Raw genomic sequence first — 21,325 nt, 5'->3', positions numbered from 1 at the left:
GATCTTTATCTCCACCGCTCTATTCCCGGAACCTGGCCCTGCTGAGCCTCATGCACAGGTGCTGCTCAGTAAATAGCTGTTGAATAAATGATAGCTTTAGCTTGGCTAAAATAAAACTTTTGAATTATGCACAAATTTCAATTTTAATCAGCTAATTTTCATCTATTATATCTGTTTCCAACAATCTAGTAGGATAGAAAAAACAGACTAAGTTCAAATGTCTTGTTCAAAGTCACTGTCACGGGTTGAATTTGGTCTCCCTCCAAAAAGACATGTTGGGGTCTGTGGCATAATACAAAATATATTTGGTCTTTGTCCCCAGCTCCTGTGCAGGGCATGGATCTCCTAAAACCCTTGGAATTTCCTGGCAGAAAGGAGTGTCTTTTTTTATTCATAATAAGCCCCTTCCTCCACCACATCTTGAGTTTATGCTAATGATGTGACTCAGGGTAGAGCCCCAAGATAGCTGCAGTTTCTGGGGACTGGTCACCAGAAAGACCACACATGTGAAGAATGGAACTTTCAGTCCCAACCCTCAACCTCCAATGGGGGAGTATGGAGCTGGAGATAGGGTTATAAAAACTCTTGAACAAGATTTGGAGAGCCTCTGGGTTGCTGAACACTTTGAGGTGCTGGGAGGGTGGTGCGTCTAGAGAGAGCATAGAAGCTCTGCCCCCGACCCCATACCGTGCTTCTCTTCCATGTGGCAGTTCCTGAGCTGCATCCCTCATTTTAAAGCTGTGATTGTAAGTACAGGACTTTGGCAAAAGTGTGGGTAGCCTGGGCACCACATTTCCAGCTGGCATCTGAAGAGGGGGAAGCCTTGTGGGACTGAACCCATGGAGTCTGTGTGAATTCTGGATAGTGTCAGAATTCAATTGAATTCTTGGACAACCCATTAATATAGGAGAATTGGTTAGTGCCAAAACAACAACAAGAAAAACCCAAAACACACATTTGGTGTCAGAAGTGCTGTCAAGAAAAAAGATACCAGAGTGCTAACCCCAGGTACCTCATAATGTGGCCTTGTTTAGGAACAGGGTCATTGCAGATGTGATTAGTTGAGATGAGGTCACATGAGAGCAAGATAGGCACCTAATCCAATCCAGTTGGTGTCCTTATAAGATGGCCATGTAAGACAGGCAGAATGCCACGTGCAGACGAAGGATCAGCAGGAAGCATCTACAAGTCAAGGAGTGCCCAAGTGCCTACAGGTTTCAGAGGGAGCACGGCGCTGCCAACACCTTGATTTTGGACTTCCAGCCTTCAGAGCTGTGAGATATAAATGGCTGTTGTCTAAGCTGCCCAGTTAGTGGTATTTTGTTATGGCAGCCCTAGCAAACGAATGCACACTTGCCACTAGGATGCAAATCCAGGCCTCCTGACCCAGTCTAGAGGCCTTCCTCCTATTCAGGGTGGCTGCCTACCTATTTCTGCCAACAAAGGCTGCCCTGAGATGATCTGAGAGCTGTGAGTTTGTCCCTCCCCATGGAATGGACCAGCCTCACCATCCCTTGCCTGCTTTTGACTACAGCATCAAGAGCCAGGCATGGCTGCCACAGCACAAGGCTATCGGCTGACTTGGAGACCACTCAGATGAAGATGGGGCAGCTCTAGTTACCAGAAAATGCTAATTTGAAGGAAAATTTGATTTTCTACCAAGTAAATAGACGACCGTGCAAACAGCCAATTTTCAGAAGCTGATTTTCCATGCTACAGATTAATTAGATATTTATTCAGTGCCCACCAAAGGTCAGGCACTATTCTGGGCACTGGGACTGTCACAGTTAACAAAATAGACCACAGGCATGCTCTCTGGGCTCATATTCTATTAAGGGCAGAGAGTCAGTAAATACATGCATAAGAAACATCATCGTATCAGATGGTGAAGAATGTTCCCCAAAATAAAATAGGGTAAGGGGACAGGAACCCTGAAGGAATGTTGTTTACAGAGCCATAGATATGTAGATCTCTTCAGTCTGGAAAGATCCTTGTGATAATGTGACATTTGAACAGAGACCTTAACAAAGTAAGGAAGCAAGCCTGCAGATATGAGGGGCGGGTTGCGGGGTGGGGGGAGAGAAACGTGCTTCTGGCATGAGAACAGCAGGTGGAAAGGCCTTGAAGAGGAAATGCGCTCAGTGTATTAAACAGTCAGTAAGGAGGCCGACGTGGCTGGAGCAGAGGAACATGGAGGAGAAGGGAAAATCGTAAGATGAGGAAGAGAGTTGGAGGCCAGATAATGAAGCATCTTGGAGGCCAGGGTTGAGACACTGGGTTTTACTCTGAACGAGAGGAAAAGCCAGTGGAAGCATTTGACAGAGAAGGCTGACACCACATGACCTTGATTCTGAAAGGATCTCCCTGAATACAGTGTGCAGAATGGATTGATGGGAGGTGGTAGTGGAAGGAAGAGGCTGAGATTGGGAAGGTTGTGGTGGAGGTGGTGACAAGAGATCAGATTCTGGATTTGTTTCTCAAGTAGAGCCGGTAGGATTTGCTGGTGGATTTTTGACTTCTAGATTTAAACTTCAAATGCTTGTTCTGACAAAGAGCTTAGAAGCAATGAAATTTAAACTAGATGAATGGAGAGGGCTGGGGATCTGAAGAACTCAATTACCTTTACCCTATAGATGAGGATGCTTACCTGGAAACACCTGGTCAAGGTACCAAGCGAGTAAGCCATAGACAGCAGCATCAAGGAGCATCATCTGCATGGACAGCAGGAAGCTGAATTCGTCCCCTTCCGTGGGACTGTTCCCGATGTTGCTCCACTGCAGCCCCAGGCCTTGCTCTTCAAAGCGAACCAGGTACTCAGTGCCAAATCCAAATGCCACCGGAGACAGTAAGCTCTGCAGTGAGGCAGAGAGGGCACAGAAAATGAGCAGTGCCTTTTATCCAATGCAACAGCACCCAGATGCCCTCAAGGTAGAGGTGAGGGCCAAAAGAGGGTCCCCATTGTCTCTCAGTGTAAGGTCACCTCAGGAGGGTGAAGGCAGTCTTTCCCTAGATGGCTAGGGGGAGTTCAGAGTGTCTCTCTGCAAACAAGAGAGTCTCTAGCTATACAGTCACAAAAAACATGAAACAATTCTCAGCCCAGCCCTAATCCACAGTTGCTAGACCTATAGCTTCCTAGTGATCTATGTACCCAAGAAGATGGCCTCAAAGTTCCATCTGCCTACTCAAGGATTACCAAAATAGCCCAACTCTGCCCACAGATGAGTCATAAGGATTTCTTGCCACTAATCCACTGTGATCATTTTAGAAAATTGGGTACTACAAATGGCAGCAATTGATTTCTTATTTAACCTAAGAAATGAAAGGCAGTTGCCCTGACACCTCTGGAGCCTAGTAAGTGTGAGTTGTGAGAACAAGTCAGACTTTCTGTCTTTCCCCAGTGAGAGCAGGTGGTTGTCCCTTCTTGACTCTACAGCACAGAGACAGGGAGACTCCAGAGGACAAGGGGAACTGCACCCTCCAGGGCCAGAGGCTGATTAGAAGGTGGAAATGGCCCATTTGAAAACAATTAGAGAAAAGACAGTGCTCTTTGTCTGGGTCTGGGAATTGTGAACTAGGAAGTTTCTCAGGCCATCAGAAGTCAGCTTCGGGAGTCCTCTCCTGGCTAGTGAGCCTGACTCTGTGGACAGTCTCATTTCTGCACTTCTTTCTGCAAGCACTGGTAGAGCATGTTAAAGATACCTGTGGAAATACTCCAATTCAAGTTTTTTTGAAGCAAAACAAAAACTTTTAATTAATGGAAACATCTCTTTAGACAGACAGTAAAGTGGCAAGCTCCCCCCCTTCTGATTCTTCTCAAAGAGTAGGAAAGGAAAACTAGTGAAATGGGCTGCTGGCTCTCTCTTGTGAGTAAACAAAGGGACCCATGAGTTGAACTGGTATTTTAATGACTTTCCAGGGCAGATGAATCAAGCAGGTGTGGTGAGGAGTCACTGTTGCATCGCTCGGGGTGAGGACTGCTCCCACTTTTGCCCCTGTACCTTTTAGCCTCACATGAACTTTTTAACCTTAGGTCAAAGGCAAAGTGGATCCCCTCAGAGGGCAGGCTGGGCCTCCAGGACTGCTACAGACCCTTCCGAGGAAACACGTTGTAGGACAGGGGCCAGCCCAAGGGCCTCACCACAGCCTTCTTCAGCTCGGCGGTCATGCGGTCCTGCCAGGCGAAGCACAGGATGTGTGGCAGGTAGAGGGTGAAATAGATGACACCACTACAGGCTGCTGCCAGACTGGCCTTGGAGAAGAAGGTGCTGAGCAGAAAGCACAGCATGATGGTGGCAGTGGAGAAAGCCAACAAGAACAGGAAGAGGATGAATGGGTCGCTGTAATGTAGGATTCTTCCATGCTGAAACCAAGAGGCCATGTGTCAATAACTCCCGCCCTTGGCCGGACGCCTTCTCACTCTGCCCTAAAGGGCTCTCTCCCACCAGCCTGTTGTTAGTGTCTGAATTTCTACAATGCACACTCCATGCACTGAGTTCCTTTAATCCTAGGAATGCCATTTTCCCTGGGAGGAGTAACACATTAGACTCCTATCAGTCATCAGTAATGTTAAAAAAATTAATTGGGAGACCATTAGGTTGAAACGGCCCCAGCATTCTGTGTTCCTGCATCAGCAAACCAAAACCCAACTCAGAGAAACTTAACTAATCACAAACTGCCCACTAATCTCTAATCAGGGACTTTCCACTTGAACCAATCAAATATTTGCTTTGTTTTTCTTTGTCTTGCTTCCCTACCCCTCAATGGTGCCCTGAACCACTTGCGATCTGGAGCCTCCTGCGAATCACTGTTTGCTGGAATCAACTCTTTAACATTTTAATGTGCCTAAGTTTCTCTTTTAATAGTATTTATTATGTGTTAAGTAAGCAAATCCTCGGTGAGAAGAGTTGTAATGTGGAGAAATATGGCTGGGACAACGGAGGAAGACCTGGGTAGGGGGTCTTGGAGCATCTCCAGGGCCCTGGATAAATCAGGTACATGGAAAACAAAAGAGGGAGATGGGAGGGAACTCCAGAGGAGCTTCAACATTTTGCCTGGGACCTGGCCTGTCTGATGCCATCATCTGTACTTGATTTTCTGAGATTTGCTACCCACACAGGTGAAAATACTAGTAATTAATCCAAATCACTTGGAAGTGGATTGATCCTCCCCATCCATGAATATCACACAAATACATTTCCTAAAACCTGCTGGCAGTACTCAGTAACTTTCACATTAACCAATGAATCAACCACTTTGGCTATGTAGAAAATAGGACCAAACTAGCAACTTTTGCTAGGGGAACTGCTATTCAATTACACTATAGGATAAACTGAGATTGTTAAATGTATTAGACCTTCTTGGTTATCCTTTGCTGGAGGTATCCTATGAGGCACTTTACTCTCTGAACACGTAAATGAGTACATAGAATTCATCCTGTGCTCTTCCCAGGAACATAAAGGAACAAATAGGTCCACGTCCTAAATGAGTTCTGATCAATTGGCAGTAGTTCCCTGGAGCTCTGGCTTCCTCTCATAGAAAAGAGAGACCAATGAGCAGTATCTGTGATGGGCATGTGAGAGCTGAGTGGAATGAACGTGCCATTTGTCTGCTGTGGCTGCCATTTCTCCTTTCTGCTCTCCTGCCTGTGGGTACTGACAGAACAGACTGAAAAACAGATAAAACAAATAGCAAGGCGGGGCGGGGCACAGAAGAGACCCATGCTTAACTGGAACCCAAATTTGAGGAAATCTAAATAAAAGTCTAAATTAGGACTCAGAGCTCCTGATTTTGTGTGTCACCCACATGCAGCTCCATAAAAGTAAGTCCATGGCTGAACATGTGGCTTTTGGATGGAATTACTTTAAGGTAGTTGTTGCAGTTCTCAGAAGAATGAAATCAGTTTCTTTTTTATTTATTTATTTTTTTAGACAGAGTCTTGCTCTGTTGCCCAGGCTAGAGTGCAGTGATATGGTATCAGCTCACTGAGACCTCCACCTCCTGGGTTCAAGAGATCCTCCTGGCTCAGCCTCCTGACTAGCCGGGACTACAGGCATGTGCCACCACACCTGGCTAATTTTTGTATTTTTAGGAGAGGCAGGGTTTCGCCATGTTGGCCAGACTGCTCTGGAACTCCTGACCTGAAGTGATCTGCCCGCCTCTGTCTCCCAAATTGTTGGGGTTACAGGCGTGAGCCGCCACACCTGGCCTGAAATCAATTTCTTATCCTTGCTCAAAACAAAGTCCCATAAACTTTTAGGACTTCTAGGACCACAAACTTCTAGGACTTTTCACTGACTTAAGCCAGAGGTGTAATTCACTCTGTGACCCTACAGTTTCACCAGCTGTGGCTTCCTCAGATGGCCACTTTTCTTTTTGTTTCTAATAGCTTGAATAACAAAAGGACCTTCCCATTGTCCCTGCTTCCAGCTTCTTTCCTGTGTTGTTGAGGTGGGGAGGAAGAGACAAGGGAAAGGTGGGAGAGTCATTCAAAGGAAAACCCTGTTTTGGTGTGGAAAGCTCTGTTTCCGTCATCACTGGAACAATGTTCTAGTTCCCACAAAGAGAAACCCTTTTGTGCATGAAACTCCTGGTGAACGTTCTTTACCTCACATCGTAAAGGCTTTGAAGACCTAATGGCCCATTCTTAGGAGGGCAGATCTCAATCCTACTTATCAACAAGGCAGGCAAAATCTCATGACTGTTGCTAGTCAGATGTTTACACATTTTTACTCCTTTAATTCTGAGGACACAAACATGTTGGTAATGGGAAAAGGAGTAGACTGAGGGATGGGAAAGAACAAGGGAACCCTAGATGAGGACAAGGGGCTCAGCTCCTCCCCTCATCTCATAGAACTTTGGTGCCCTTTGCAAATGTAAGGCCACATCTAGGTGGGGTCACGTTGTTTGAGCAGAACGACCTCTACCTTAGTATTTGTCTTGTTAGGACTCTAGCACAGGGCATAACCAAGGCACAGATCACTGGATCACGGAGCAACACTAAAAAGACAAAACCTTCAGATTTAGTACATTTTACTGTAAGGAGAAAGGGCAAGATTTGGCTTAACTGGAGATGTGTTGTTTGAACAGGATCTGATGGAACATTTGTGGATCGGGTGGGTACCAGACATGGGCCAGCATGGGATGCGAGACACTCAGCCAGTCTGTGGTCACTACACACACTGCCTAGTGTGGTACAGCACTTCCTATCATGATGGGGAAGAAGTAGAACAAGCTCAATCAGTCCATCTCAGGAGGCTGCAGAGCCTGAGGTCTAAAAATTATACCAAATTCCACCCAATAAAATATAAAAAATGACCTAAATTTATATCCTTATCATTTAACAAGTACAAACTATCATCTACGGTGGAGGAGCTAAAAATGAAGGATAGCAGCGTATTGCAAAATATTGTTTCATTTCCAAGTCTAGCTCTCAGAGGAGTTGCAAGTTTGCCGAGGACAGACCAATAGATGCTGCCTGTGGCTATAAAAACTCCTTATCACTGAGGAAGGATGGACTCCAAACTCCATCCTTTAAAAGAGAGAGAGGTCTTGGAGATTTTTCAGGCAGCAGAATATTTTTTGGTGAAGCCATGTAGGAGGTGACCATGATGGTGATAAGTAAATAATCCAGATCTCCTCCCCTACTGCTACTGAAAAGGCAAAAGGCTTTCCCCATTTCAATTCTAGCCAGTAGTTAAAATTATAAGCCTAGGAAAACACTCCCTGAACTGATTTCTTCTGTGTTTGGAAAGAGAAGACCACTTTAATTACACTATCACCCTGTGCAGGGCTCTGCTAATAGCAGCTTCTCCAGATGGTCATGGAATGGGACTGGGAAGTCTATGTGGACCATGGACCCCGGGCAGGAAGTGGGAGATGGGAGGATGCTGTGATACAGTGGCTCCTTCAGGAGATTTCATCTCTCTGAGTGTCTCCCACCTTGGCTAAAAGGAAGGGCTGGGAAGCTAGATGTCAAGCTCTCCTTGAGTGTGACTAATCTAGGCACATGAACAGGAGGAAAGGGGAGAGGAACCAAAGTATTCAAGATTTTCTGGGCCTTCTCCATTTGGCTTACCATGATGAATATTGTCAGGAGGAAGATGCTCATTGACATGATGGAGAAGCTGTCCAGGAACCAGGTACACCAAATCACCGCATTGGAGACACCCTGATTTTTCAAGGTCTCCTTCAGTCGCAACTCCTTCTCCAAGACGATGCTCTTCACAGTCATGGAGACAGAGTAGATCCATGCCAGCACCATGAAGATAGGGAAACAGCGGTTCAGGATGATCATGAAACTAAAGCAAAAGGAAAGAAGCAGAATGGTAGAGTGCTCTGTACCTGGTAGAGGCAGAACAAATGTTTGTTGAATGAATGTGTTGAGAACAAAGCCCAGATGGAGGGAAAGGAAAACAGGAAACCCCCCCTGGACATTCAATGGGCTGGAATATTTTAATACATTCCATGTTAGCCCTGAAGCATTATTTTTTGTTTATAGCAGAGTGCTGGCTTTCTGGTTAGCCCAGGTGAATGCTCTGCAAGTAAAATGTGTCAATAAAATTATATCCTCTATGTCAAAGATCTTCCCTGTAAGGCCTTGCAAGGAAAAGACTGCAGACTTGATGATGTGGATGGGATCTGAGTAGATAGCTACATGCTGACACTGAAACCCAAGAGGGTGGAGCAGTGACAAGGGCAAGTGGTGGTGGTAAGAGCAATAACTTGGCTCCCCAAGGGGTCAGCCGCCCCAGCACAGTCTGCCCTGGAAGGTCAAACCCTAGTTACACAAAAAGACACACAAAATAACTAATCAGTTTGGCACTTTCAGAAGGCAAATGATCCATCAATAAATCAGTTATCCAACAGCCACTGGCTCCACCACCAGCCATGCACAGGTGGAATAGACCCTGGTATAGCCAGCCACCTGGCAAACAGGGTAGATTTGATATACTGGAATAACTTTCTTGTGAACTTTACACATGTTTTCCCTGTGTTTCATGTGCTAGTAAAGACCTTGGGATTATTATCTATTGAAAACTGTTGTGTGTTGTCACTGAAAGGGCCCAATTCCAGCATGGGAGGATTTCATTCAAGGTGGCCCTAGGGAGAGAAGCATACGTTCGTAAAGCATGCACTTCTGGGACTAGCCACCAGAGGACTCTCCCACACCAAATGACCCAGCTCCCTATTGCCTCCCCACACCCACCTCACTTCCCCACCAGCCGCTCCCATTCAGATCCTAAAGTGGACCTGGGCTTTTGCCCCTGGCTCCATTTCCCAGCTCTGCCTGTTGTCCGAACCCAAACTAACTGCAGACTGGCCACTGTTATCTCAATTTTTTGTAGAGCTGAGGCTGGAAAACCCATTGGACAGTTATTAAAAGAGGGTTTCCTGTGTCCACACTGAGTTTTAGGTGAACTCAGTTGTAGGTCTCTACTGCTGTTTTGGTAGTGTGTCTGACCCCATCTGTAATGACAAATGAGCCCTCCCAACCCTCCACCCCAGCCCTTTCTCTACTACCCCCCAAATCCATGTTCAGTCAAACAGTAGTCTGCTTGCTTGGCTTGTTCCTGGTCAACAGATATACAGGCCTGGGATGGGGGTGTCCAGGGAGGCGGGGCCTGAGCTCATCCAGCACATTCCTCTGCCTTGTCATTGAGCATACATCACGGGAATGTTAGTTAGGGAAGGGGCTGCATTATTCCAGGGCTCCCGGGAACCAGACCTACTGGCCATACAGAGTCCAAAATGAATGCTGATGTGGCAATCATTGGGCAAACATTCTGACCAGAACCCTTCCACATACCAAACATACTACATAGTGGGGAATTTGTCCTCTCCCCCAGCCTCACTTTCCTTGCTTTAATTTTCCCCTTCCCTTTTCCAGCTACAACACCAACTCTTTTCCCTTTCCCACCACTGCACTGACTCATCTGTGCCTGCCTGGAGCTTGGGAGAAGCAGGTTCCTCAGTCAGAGCTCCATGCTCTCCAATTTGGCTCTGGTCCCTGGGGCTCTCTCCAAAGACATGGAAGCCTTGAGAGCACCCCCAGCCCACCCCAGCCCACTCCAGCACCCCCATTAGCGTGTCATGGAGGAGGGTCGCGAACTTCGGACTCACGAATCGTCCACAAAGCAGGGGTAGGGCATCTGCTGGAGGTAGATTCCAACTGGAGCCTCTGCCTGCACCTGGCTCCTTGTGATCCCCTGTTCAACCATGTCCTGCAGATAGGCAAACCCGCCCCAGATGTACCGGAAATCTTCCACGGGATCAGCTCTGGGACCAGAATCCCAATACCTGAGAAGACACAGAGGGACAAAGGATGGGAACGGGCTTGGACAGCTCACTCACACCTCCCGACCACAGGGTGACTCGGAACTCAACCTCTTAAAATCTTTCTCCCAAACGCTTCAAAAGGATCCAATTCTATTTCCTAGTCCTCAGTTTAAATTTCAGTTTTGAATATTAGCCACAATGTGATTCTGTAATTGCTTTCATTCAAGCTTTATAAAATATCTTATTTTTTCTTATTTAACTTAATTTTATTGAGTTTTATAAAATATCTTTGTTGAGCTTTATAAAATATCTTATTTTTTCTTATTTAACTTAATTTTATTGATTTATAAGCCGAGTCCAATCTCAATCCCTTTCTCTCTACAAATGTAATTTCCCACTGACTTTGGAGAAATGCAGTGAGCCCTTCCTGAAACATCACCTGTCTTTAATCTTATTGGTTTTCTCCACCACGTCTATGTCCATTCGGATCTTATACTTCACGTGGGGTGGTAGAGAGCTGGTCCAGGGATACATGTCAGGGAACACCACTCCGGCCCAGAACCTGTTTTCCTCCAGTAGAGACAGGGCACGTTGGGTGAGCTGAGTTTCATCATTGTAGCTTTCAAACTTATCCAGGACCAAGCACTGCAGAGAGTCACAAAGTTGAGAGAGTTTGAGGAGGACCAACTGCAAAGACTCAACTCTACACACAGAAAGGCACAGGATAAGGGCTGCTGCCCCAGGAAATGGTCAAATGCAAGGAGGCCTATAAACTTAATGTTTGCTTAACTCCAGAGTCTGGTGTTAATTTTTCAACGTGTCCAGATGTAGGGGCACCAGAGAGCTTGGAAATGCTGACGTGCTCTTATCCCTGCAGAGCTAGTGAGGACCACACTTTCCAGATGTCCAAGGCTGTCCAAATATGCAAGTCTTCAAAATGACAAAAATACTCTGGGCTTTTACTCCCCAGCATGGGGAGGCGAGGGAGTGGGGTCACACTGGCTACAGCCTGCTTTGAAGATCAGAAAGCCTGACGATTAAAGAGCTTTAAAGAAAGAGAGAAACATTCCTAGCATTGAACCTTTCTGGCTCTCTCCAAACACACAGGATGGCCAGCTGAGGGAAGAGCAAGGAGGAAGAGAGAAAATAACAGACAGCCAAAATAACTTAGTCAGGGAAATCACTTCCAATTACAATTCTGTGACAAGTAATGCTGGGGGAGGAGGAATTTCTATAATATGCCTCTTTTCTTCTCCTGGAAGACGAAAGAAAAACATTACCCACAAAAGAGCAGAACTAAGAATGTTTGAAAATTTGAATATGATGGTTGTCCTCTTGTATAGATTTGTTAAAGCACTTATATTGTTATTTGCATCTATTTCCTTTTCTTTAACCTCTTGTTCCTATCACTGTGAGGGCTATTGGTGTCGACATTTCTTTCTTAGCATGTAACTCACAAGAGGTCAGATGGTCTTGTCTTGATTAAGTTGTTCCCTGAATGCATACTGAGAGTCTGCAACGTGCCAGAGCCTGGTCGACTCTAGGAATACAAGAAGGAAAGATAAACATCTCTTCCTGAAAGAAAGTTGAGAGCTAATGAGGGAGAAGATTGGAGTAAACCAAGAACCATAATGTGGAAGGATCAGGTTCTAATGAAAGCAAGCCCAGTGTATTAGGGAAGCCCAGCAGAGGGACACAGCTAAGTCTTCCTGGAGGGATCAGGGAAGGCTGCCTGGAGGAAGAGCCTCCTGAGTAGGAGGATAAGCAGGAATTAGCTGAAGAGAGGAAAGTGGGGGAAAGGTCAGCTCAGGCACAGGGAACAGCACATGAGGTATCTGGGGACCTACAAGAATAGATCAGTGGTTCCCATCTGTGGCTGTGCTTTAGAACCACTGGGGAGCTTTAAAAGATACCTATGCCAGGCCCTACCCTAAGCAATTAAATCAGAATTTCTAGTGGCAGGGCCAGGGCATCCATATCTTGTAAAAAGCTCCCTAGGTAATTGCAAGGCACGGAAGGGAGTGTAGGGTGAAGGGAGGTGAGTGTGACAGCAGTACTAGAAAGGAGGGTGGGACCAGACGGTTTGCCCTGCAGGACTCAGTAGTGTGAACGACCAATGCAGGGCTTCCCCGGACACGTGCTTTCAGTGCTAAAACCAGGGGAGTTCTGGGCAGGCCTTAAACAGCCATAGGAGCTAATGTAGGGTTTTGAGTAGGGATATCACCTATGGGATCAGACTATGATCACTGGTAATGGAGAAGGGGGAAAGCAAGCAGGAAGACTGGGCTATTGATGTAATGCAGGCTTTAAAGAACAGATTCATCCCCACAAACTATCTGTGAGTTACCTAGAATCCTCATTTTACTGAAGAGGAAACTGAGTTTTATAAAGTATTTTATTTTTTTGAGGAGACCTGCCTGAGGTCACACAGAGAGACAGTGGCAGAGCTGGGACTCCCTCCCCAATTTCACCTGCAGGCCCAGAGTTCTTCCTGCCACACCAGGAACCGTGGGAAAGGCTGGATCCACAGCCTGGCGCTCAGCGCCCTCACTACTGTCTTGTCAAGTAGGCGGATCAGCAATTACTACTTCTGCTTACTTGGCAGCCCAGGAACTTAGGTTCAAGGAGGCTGAGTGACTCCCCCAGCGTGGTAGAGTAGGTATCAAACCCCAGGTCATTTGATTCCACAACTACTACCCGAGAAATAAAGAAACGAGAAAGGCAGACAGGGCGTAAGGACCTGACCACAGAACCAAGCTCCACTGCACTGGGAAGAAGCAGGCAATCCCAACTCATTCGCCGAAACCCCTCACTCCCGAGTCCCACCTGCGCCTCAGAGCATGCACCGGAAGCCTCTGGCGATTCAGAGGCTGTGTTTGAACAAGGGACTGCACACCCACACTTCTTGGGCCTCCTGAACTAAATTGTCCCACCTCAGCCTCCATGCCCTGGGGGCGGGTCCCATGTAATGTTCTCAGTCTTCTAGATAAAAAGGAAGAAAACTATTAGTGTTCCAGCTGATATGGGCAGAGGAACACAGGTACATGAAAAATTCTAAAGGGCCCAGGCTTAAGTGACACCACGCTGATGAGATATTAATAATTATCTTAAAAGGAAATGGAATTGGTATTTCTTTGGGCCCAGGCTTCAGTGACACCATGCTAATGAGATATTAATAATTATGTTAAAAGGAAATGGAATTGATATTTCTTTAAGAAATGCCAGTACGTGTAGTCACCCACCATAGAGCTAAGGGAAATGGAGAATTTTCTTTAGGCAGTGATTCTCTCACAAACAGGCATTGCCTAGCCTAACATTGACCAGTCCTTAAATGAGATGTAGGACTTAAACAGGTCACACCCCAAAAGTTCTCAATAAATGTTTGTTTCTTCTGGACAGAAATAATGTAAGGTTTGCTATTTGATAAATAGTTTGGGTCTGTTGAGGGTGGGGGTAGGTGGGATTTAATATGTAGAGTGTTAGCACAGTCCCTGACCATGGGCCTGGCACCCAGTGTTTGTCAGTACTTAACCCACCCAACCATGCTGCTTGAGGACAAAGGATTGACAGTGTGATGCTTGGGCCAGGGGGCTTCTGAACTGAACTGCTAGAATACATTTTAAAAATATGCATTTAAATTTGCTTTAGGGAGACCTCAATGTTCTACAAAGATAAGTAGTAAAATAATCTTTTTTTATTGGTTTGTCAAGTTTAGAACTGCATATAGAGAATTTTAGTATTGGCAATTAGAGTGAATCTGAAATTTAATTCCTAAAATGAAAAACAAAATTATTTGGGGAGATGAAAGTCTTTGCTCTTCATGTTGTGACATGCACATAGAATGTTCTACCAGTTCACTCAGTCATGGGGCATTTGGACGAGCCCTAGAGGGCTTGTGGTCTGATATTCCTACTTGGCTGGTGAAGAAATTGGGATCAGAGGAGCAAAGGGCCTTGCCCAAGGTCAATCTAGGTCAGAAGCAGAGCCTGCATCCATGTCTTCAGTGCTGAGCCTGCAGAGTGCCACAGTTCCCCTATCGTTGCTCTGAGGATAAGCCACACTCTAGCCACAAGCGGGGGTGTAACATCCCAGAACAAGAAGATCTTCTGCCCCAGAGCAGCACTGTTCAGTAGAACTTTCTGCAGTGATGGAATTGTTCTATATCTGCCCTGTCCAATATGGCAGGCAGGAACCACAAATATCTATTGAACATTTAAAATGTGGCTAACGCATCTGAGGCATTGTGTTTTTATTTTTAATTAATTTAAATTTAAATAACCCTTCGTGGCTTCTGGTTACTGTATTGGCCAGCACAGTTCCAAAGATAGTAAATTCCTTGAGGCTGGGGCCATGGCTTGTTCACCGTGGTCTCTAGAATAGCATTTTGTCACGATAGGGCCTCGATATATGTTTACTGAGTTGAGTTGATTTGTGTGTTTTGAATATAACTCTGCATCCTACCCTAGAATCACATGATAAACTAGGAGAAATTAATAAAACGTGAATTTTTGCTATGGTGCTAATGACAGTATAACTCTTAAAACAAAAAAGCTAGTAAAAATAAATATATTTTAGTAATATGACTCTCAGAGCTATCTGGCCCATTCTCTTTGAACTCCCCTTTCATGTCTTAAGGGGAAATCTATACGGGAATAAGCGGCTGATGTTTTCAGTGGCATTGCTGACTGCTGTGATGACGTGGGCTCCATCCTGGCTGGTTTGTCAGGCAGCTGATTCATAGTCATGTTTCCTGATGCATCCCCCTAGATTGATACCTTGATAATCTCTGGGGGGAAAAAAAACTTAAAAGATTCTCAAATGTTCATTTACCCTAAAACATCTGACCCATTTTCAAAGGTGCTTTGTCTTCCTTGTCTTGCAAATTGGTGTAGCATAGTGTTTAAGAGTCTAACAGACCTGTTGCCATTTCCTAATTGTGTGGCTTCTGTTTCCCTACCTACAAAATTGAGATATGCCCTATCTCATAGGTTTGTTCTAAGGATCACATAAGACGGTGTTTGTGAAGGGCTTACAAGTGCCTCCCTGTAGGAATAAAAGCAGATGCTTACTGAAGGCTTACTACGTGGCCAAAACTGGTCCAAGGACTTTACTCATATTCACCCATTTCGTTCTCACAACAACCTTATGAGGTCCAAGTTCGCTTAGGAGGCACGACTAAGCAAAGTAAACCTCCTCTGGAGACAGCCAGTGTTTTTAACCACTATGGTATACCAAACCGTCTCACAAATAGTGAGGACCTGATAAATACCATTTTTTATGACTGTTTTTGCAAAATATCTTGAAAGTCAACAGACTTTTAAGCCCCAGCCAGGTTACCTTTTAGCCAAGACACCTGTTTATCAGAGGAGGAATGGAGCTATTTTCTTTAAATAATATGTCTGGGAACATATCCCATCCTGAGCTGATCCATAACACCTCATCTGGTTAGAACAATGCTATGGACAGATGCCAAAGCCCATGTCCCAGCTGGGCAGTAGAGGAGCTGAGAGGGGGTGGGTCCTCACCCACTGATGCTTGCTAGCTGCTTGTTGATCATTAGGTGAAAGTCAGACAACTCTGCCCACAGGAAGGCCTTATAAAGCTAATCCCGAATGTCATCCTCCCCACATCTTCCCAAGGTCAAGGTAGAGCAATTGTAGAAGCTGCTTTGGACATGAATCAGAAGTTCCTGGGTCACCCTCTAAAGTATGAGTCATGAGGTGGCCTTGCATTCTCATGGGGAAGCCACCTGCCTTGCAGCAAGTGACCTCATTCCCTGTTGGTACTTGCTTTGATCCCTGAAGTCAAAATCTTGGCTAATGGACATGTATATTAGTGCACATATGTACATAAGTATGTTTGGGAGACAGAGATGAATGAATAAACTCTCAGCAGAGGTTTTTGATTTTGATATATTTGGTCTGATTAGCTTGTAAGTTAGAATATAGTAGGTTCTATGGGGCTACGGCCATGGAGTCTATGTGTAAAACCTGTCTGCTTCTACACTAAGCGTAACTATGCAGTCATGAATGTTAGGGAAGAATGTAGGTAGACAAGAACTGGCCAGTGTAAGGGGCCAGTGTAAGGTGCTCATACCTAGCACCACTAGTGGGAAAATAAATCAAAGGGCATCTTCACTGAATAAAAACACAGTGTCTTAAGGCCTCAGAGGTAGATTCTGAGCAAATGTTATAGCCAGAGCTCAGAATCTCAAAGAGAACCATTGTAATGCCCTATGACAGCCAATGACAACAAAGCAAGAAAAGGGCTTTCCTCCTCCCCTTTGGTTTCCTAACCGCTGTGGCTGAGCCCAAGTGCCAGGACCACCACCATTTGAAGTCCACACAAGTCCTACAGCTCTTTGTTGGTTGTTTTGCTGGCACTCACCAGGAAGCAGAGTTCACCCTGGCGGAAGAGGTTTGAGCCCTCTCCAGCGCAGGCAGCTGTGTTCAGGACCTCTGGAGAATGCAGTCATTTGTTTACACAGCTAAATCAAACACCTCCTTGGGAGGACAAGCTGCAGTAGCAGCAGGCTTCCTTCTTCCACTGCGACCTCTCTGTCTCTAATTCAAACACATTCAGTAACAGATACATTAAATTATCTGTTAGGTGGGAAATGATGTCCATTAGAGGCAGAGAAAGAAAGAAAATCTTTCTTTTTGTTTAAACTTGATGATCAAAGTGGGGAGCCACCCTGTGCTGACGTGGCATAAGAGGACATATTTTGACGAATACATCCAGGACGTGCTAGGAGTGAGGTCTTCCAGGGTAAGGGAGCCACTGCCCCCTTAGAGATGTTGGCTGTATAATCCCGCCTCTCACATCTGTAACTCCTAAACTCAGACTGAGAACAAAGCGGGCAATGAATGCCAATGGAGGGCTCAAGTGGCCCTGCTGGTGTCAAGGTAGATACCTGGGGTTCCTTTTGAGAAATGCCAATGGATGTGGGCAAACATCCCAGAATGAGTTTCCTGGCAAATCTAAACAGTAACATTCAAGATTTATTTCCCACTACATGGAAAAATCCACTGGATAAAATAGCCTTGGGCTATCTGAGTTGGTTGGAATGGTGAGTTAGAGGCCGAAGGCACTGCAATAAATTTTATCTTGCACGCTGGGCACCACAAACAGACATCTGAAACGTTCACCCACAGAGAGTAAGGAAACACATGACGACTGGAAAACAAAGGGACAGGAAATGCACAGCTGTTAAAAAATGTCTGTCTCTAAAATAAACAAATACAATAATGAAACAAATAAAAAGATCAAGTTGGAGCACAAAGATTCACACTGGGGCAAAGCCACGAGGTAATGCCTGCATCTAACTGGGTCCAAACGAAGAGAATCACCTGGCTGAAAACTGCAGGACACTTGAGCTCTTAAAGTTTCTTGTTGAATCATCTCAACAACTTGGGCACATGGGTGCTACTATATTCAAAACATCTGATAATCAAAAGAGCTGGGCACTGACCAATCAGACCACATTCTGGCCACAAACACCCATTTCAGCCACACCAGTGAATGCCACTTGAACTGAAATTTGGGTTATCATCCTCAGTTTTCTGGCAGTAAAACAGCAAAGTTGCCTCCAATCACAGAGCCTGTTGGTGCAAGAGATGGTGTCCTTTCACCCATAGGATGAAGCTTTTGCAAGCCATGCCTGCCGACTCCAGGCACTACTTGTTCTCCCCTAATGCTGCAGCCACACCTCTGCCCAGCCCATCCACTTCTCTTGAGCTTCACACCTCTGCACTTTGCTTATGCTCTTCCTCCTGCCTGAAATTGTCTTTCTTCCTTGCTTAGCTGGAAAATTCAACCTTTACAGCCCAGAGCAGCATTTATGAGTGTCTACTCTATGTGACTACAGCTCCACTAAGGTAAGTTGGGAAGTCAAAAAGAAAAGTAAGGCAGTTTCGGTCCTTGAGGGGTTCAGGGCCATGAAGGTGCGGAGGCGTATAAACAAATCATGATCAAGGGCTACAGGGAAGGGAATGGTGCATAGAAGAAGGCCCGAAACATAGGACCGAGTCCTGAAGCGTGAGTGTGGGTGTTGACCAGGCAGTCGAGTGGGGGAAGGATGGAAAGGCTCAGTGGTACCAGGTGGGAAGCCTGGGGCAGTCCCATAGAACATGGAAGAAGCATGAAGGGCTAGACTGGGAAGGCCTTTACCTTAACAGCAATGAGGAGTCACTGTTGAGCTGTGGGCACTAAGTCATGGCAAGCCTGGGGTTTTAGAAAGATCTTGCTGGAAGCAGTTGAGAGCTGAATAGCAAGAGACTGGAGGCCTGGCAACCAGCTAAGAGAGACAGTACAGGCTTCTGTAAATGGAGGCCATAAATGGGGAAGAAGGAGGAATTTCAGAGATAATTTGGAGGAAGAATTGACAGTGCTTAGAGGATTTATGATGTTTTGAATTGGATTTGTGCAATCTGTTTCTACTCTATCAGATTGAATTATGTTCTGCTAGTCCTCTGAGATACCACTATTATGGCATTATTTAATGACATGCTTATCTCTCCCATGTGAGCTTCCAAGGAATCAGGGATTAACAGCATTTATTCAAATTTAGGTAGTTCAATCCATGCAAATGCATGAATGACTGAATGAATTGACATCTTTTTGGTTTCCTACTCTAATCTAGCTACTTTCAAGCAGAAAAATCCAATCATAATAGTGCCTATTATGCTGCATATTATAAAATAATGTCTGCCTTCATTGGATTCATTATATAATTTATCCAGAGAATACTTACTGAACCCCCCATTAATGTGGGCTGCATATGATAGCAGAAAGAGTTTCTCATCAGAGCCAGGCAGCTCTGGATTAGAATTCCAGATCCTCCATTTAGCTGTTGTGTTACGTAAGACTGTCAACCTCTTTGAGTCTGTTTTTAATTCTATAAAATGACAATTATGCTTACTAGGCAGGTAATTGGGAGTATTGGATGAGATGACATGTAAAAGTGCCCAGCATGTGGCTGGCTCATAGCAGCTTCAATATCAGTCCACCCTATGAGCTCCATTGATTACTATTTGGACCTCCACCCATGACCCCAGTCTACCCCTTGCCCATATTTTCCTTCCTCAGGCCAGTTATATGTTTCTTAGAGACTAGAGGTATGAAATGAGGTCATTGCCTATGAGTTGCTTAGGATCTAGTTCATGGCTCTTGAAATAATATTGTTTGTGTGATGTAGACTTCTGTGCTCTTTCTCACGATCCCCTGATTTCTCCCTAGCCTTCCAAAGCACATCTAGAATCAATGAATTAATAGAAGAAAGCAATAGGACAGATAATTCACAAATATTTATACATCTGACTCTAAAGTACATTACATGAAAAGCAGCTTTGTCTTCTTAATCCTATTTTTTCTTAGGTTATCCTGAAAAATACGTTCCCTGAGTACATTCTGTTTGGGTGGTGGTGGCATGTGGCCAGGAACATGCAAGGAACAGAGAAAAAATAGTCCAAAACTCTGGCCTTCGAGAATTCATCAGCAAGATAATCACCATGTAGATAATAAGGAGTTATGCACATGTATTGACTGTGTTGACAGCAGAGGAAAAAGCAGTTAATGAATGCATGTTTTTTCACAGCTTAGAGAAATACAGTGGTTACTGGTTAAAGTACAATTTTATGCCTTGATCAGAGGTATTTTCGTATTAAAATCTGGCTGGATTCAGCTTCCTGATGTGAAATTCAAGACCTGAAAGTCAAATATATTATGAAATGAAAATACACTGTGAACTCTGAATAGTATTTCATCTGTGCCAGGCATAACCTTTTGCTAAACAAAAAATCCAAAGGGGAGGGGTGTGTATGCTTGTTTTAACTGAAGGGCAATAAGAAGAATAATGTATTAATTTTTCTAATTGTGCTTTTCTCCAGAAGCAAAATATATGTGAATAAAGACACATATAAATTAGAACTATAAATGAATACACATACCAGTTAAAGATATTTGCCTGTATGAGGACCCATTTGTCCTGTGTCCTTAGATTTGGAGAAAAGGGTGATTGGAAGGCCCACGGGAATGAATGTCTCCCTATGAGTGACGTGAGGCTCCCCAAACCAGCATCATCTATTTTCCTACTCCACTGCCTGCCTTCTAAATGGGCCGTCTGACTTCCGTTTATTTCCCCCTGCTAATGGGAGGGGATCAGAGGAAAGACACAATGTATTTATGGGGTGAATGAGATTGCAGACCTTATTGTGGAGGGGGTCTGAGACAGCAGACCATGGTCCACAGAAATGCCAGCATGGTGCTTAGGCCGCCCTCCTGGGAGGGGCCTGTACTCTCAGCTCAGAACCCCCAGGCAGGCCTTCAGCAGCCCAGTGAAGCAACATCCTTGCTTTCCTGCTCTGGAGAGACCTTCAGAGCCATCAGCAAAGAGTTTTCATGGCCTCTCTGCTACTAAGCCATCCTCAGGGTGGGGACGTGAATGATTTTCAAGTCTCCTCCAGACTTCCCAAAACATGAGAACAGAAGCAGAAAAATCCAGGACAAGTCACAGTGATGTGTTTCTTCCTCACACATTTCCTCCCTGCTATCTTCTCCTTTCTGTTCATTGCTCCCTTGCTTTCCTCCTCCCCCACCCCAAGGGCAGGAAGATCAGAAACCACATCATCACAGCTGCTGGGCTTCTGCCCCCATCATACCCCTCTGCTCAGAGGCCCTCATGAAGTCCTGGCGGCCAGGGAGGATGTGATTTGCAGCTTTGTGATTCCTAGAGGAGCACCAGCTTGGAGGCTGGGCCTATTTACAGGAGGCACTAACATCATTTCCTCTCCTAAGCAGTGTTTTTTGGCTTGTATTTTGTTAAAAAGCTAATATTTATTAAGTGCTTACTATATGTCAGTGCTTTGCATGAGTTAGCTCATTTAATTCTCATAACGAGCCTATTAGGTAAGTACTATTAATATCCCTATTTTATAGATTTGGAAACTGGGCACAGATAATAGGAATCTGAACCCAGGCAGTGTGGGTCCAGAGACTGAATTCTTAACCATTTAAGCAATTAATATATTTTAAGTATCTGTTGGGTGCTTGG

At 45.1% G+C, this 21,325-nt stretch overlaps 1 protein-coding gene across 2 annotated transcripts in view; it reads right to left on the bottom strand.

Annotated features, from left to right (window-relative positions):
* Positions 1-21,325, bottom strand: part of ABCA4 (ATP binding cassette subfamily A member 4) — a 127,107-nt gene that overhangs the window by 59,646 nt on the left and 46,136 nt on the right. The window contains exons 12-16 of one of the 2 annotated variants that reach the window (XM_054475816.1): positions 10,715-10,920; positions 10,120-10,296; positions 8,075-8,297; positions 4,139-4,360; positions 2,648-2,852 (exon numbers count right to left, since the gene is read on the bottom strand). In XM_054475816.1, the coding sequence (XP_054331791.1) occupies positions 2,648-2,852; positions 4,139-4,360; positions 8,075-8,297; positions 10,120-10,296; positions 10,715-10,920 (1,033 nt within the window). The remainder of the gene's footprint in view (positions 1-2,647; positions 2,853-4,138; positions 4,361-8,074; positions 8,298-10,119; positions 10,297-10,714; positions 10,921-21,325) is intronic. The other variant, XM_063664591.1, reaches the window with a different exon arrangement.

The sequence above is a fragment of the Pongo pygmaeus genome, chromosome 1 (genome assembly GCF_028885625.2).
Source record: "Pongo pygmaeus isolate AG05252 chromosome 1, NHGRI_mPonPyg2-v2.0_pri, whole genome shotgun sequence".
NCBI lineage: Eukaryota > Metazoa > Chordata > Mammalia > Primates > Hominidae > Pongo > Pongo pygmaeus.
This window is presented reverse-complemented; position numbering and strand designations above follow the sequence as displayed.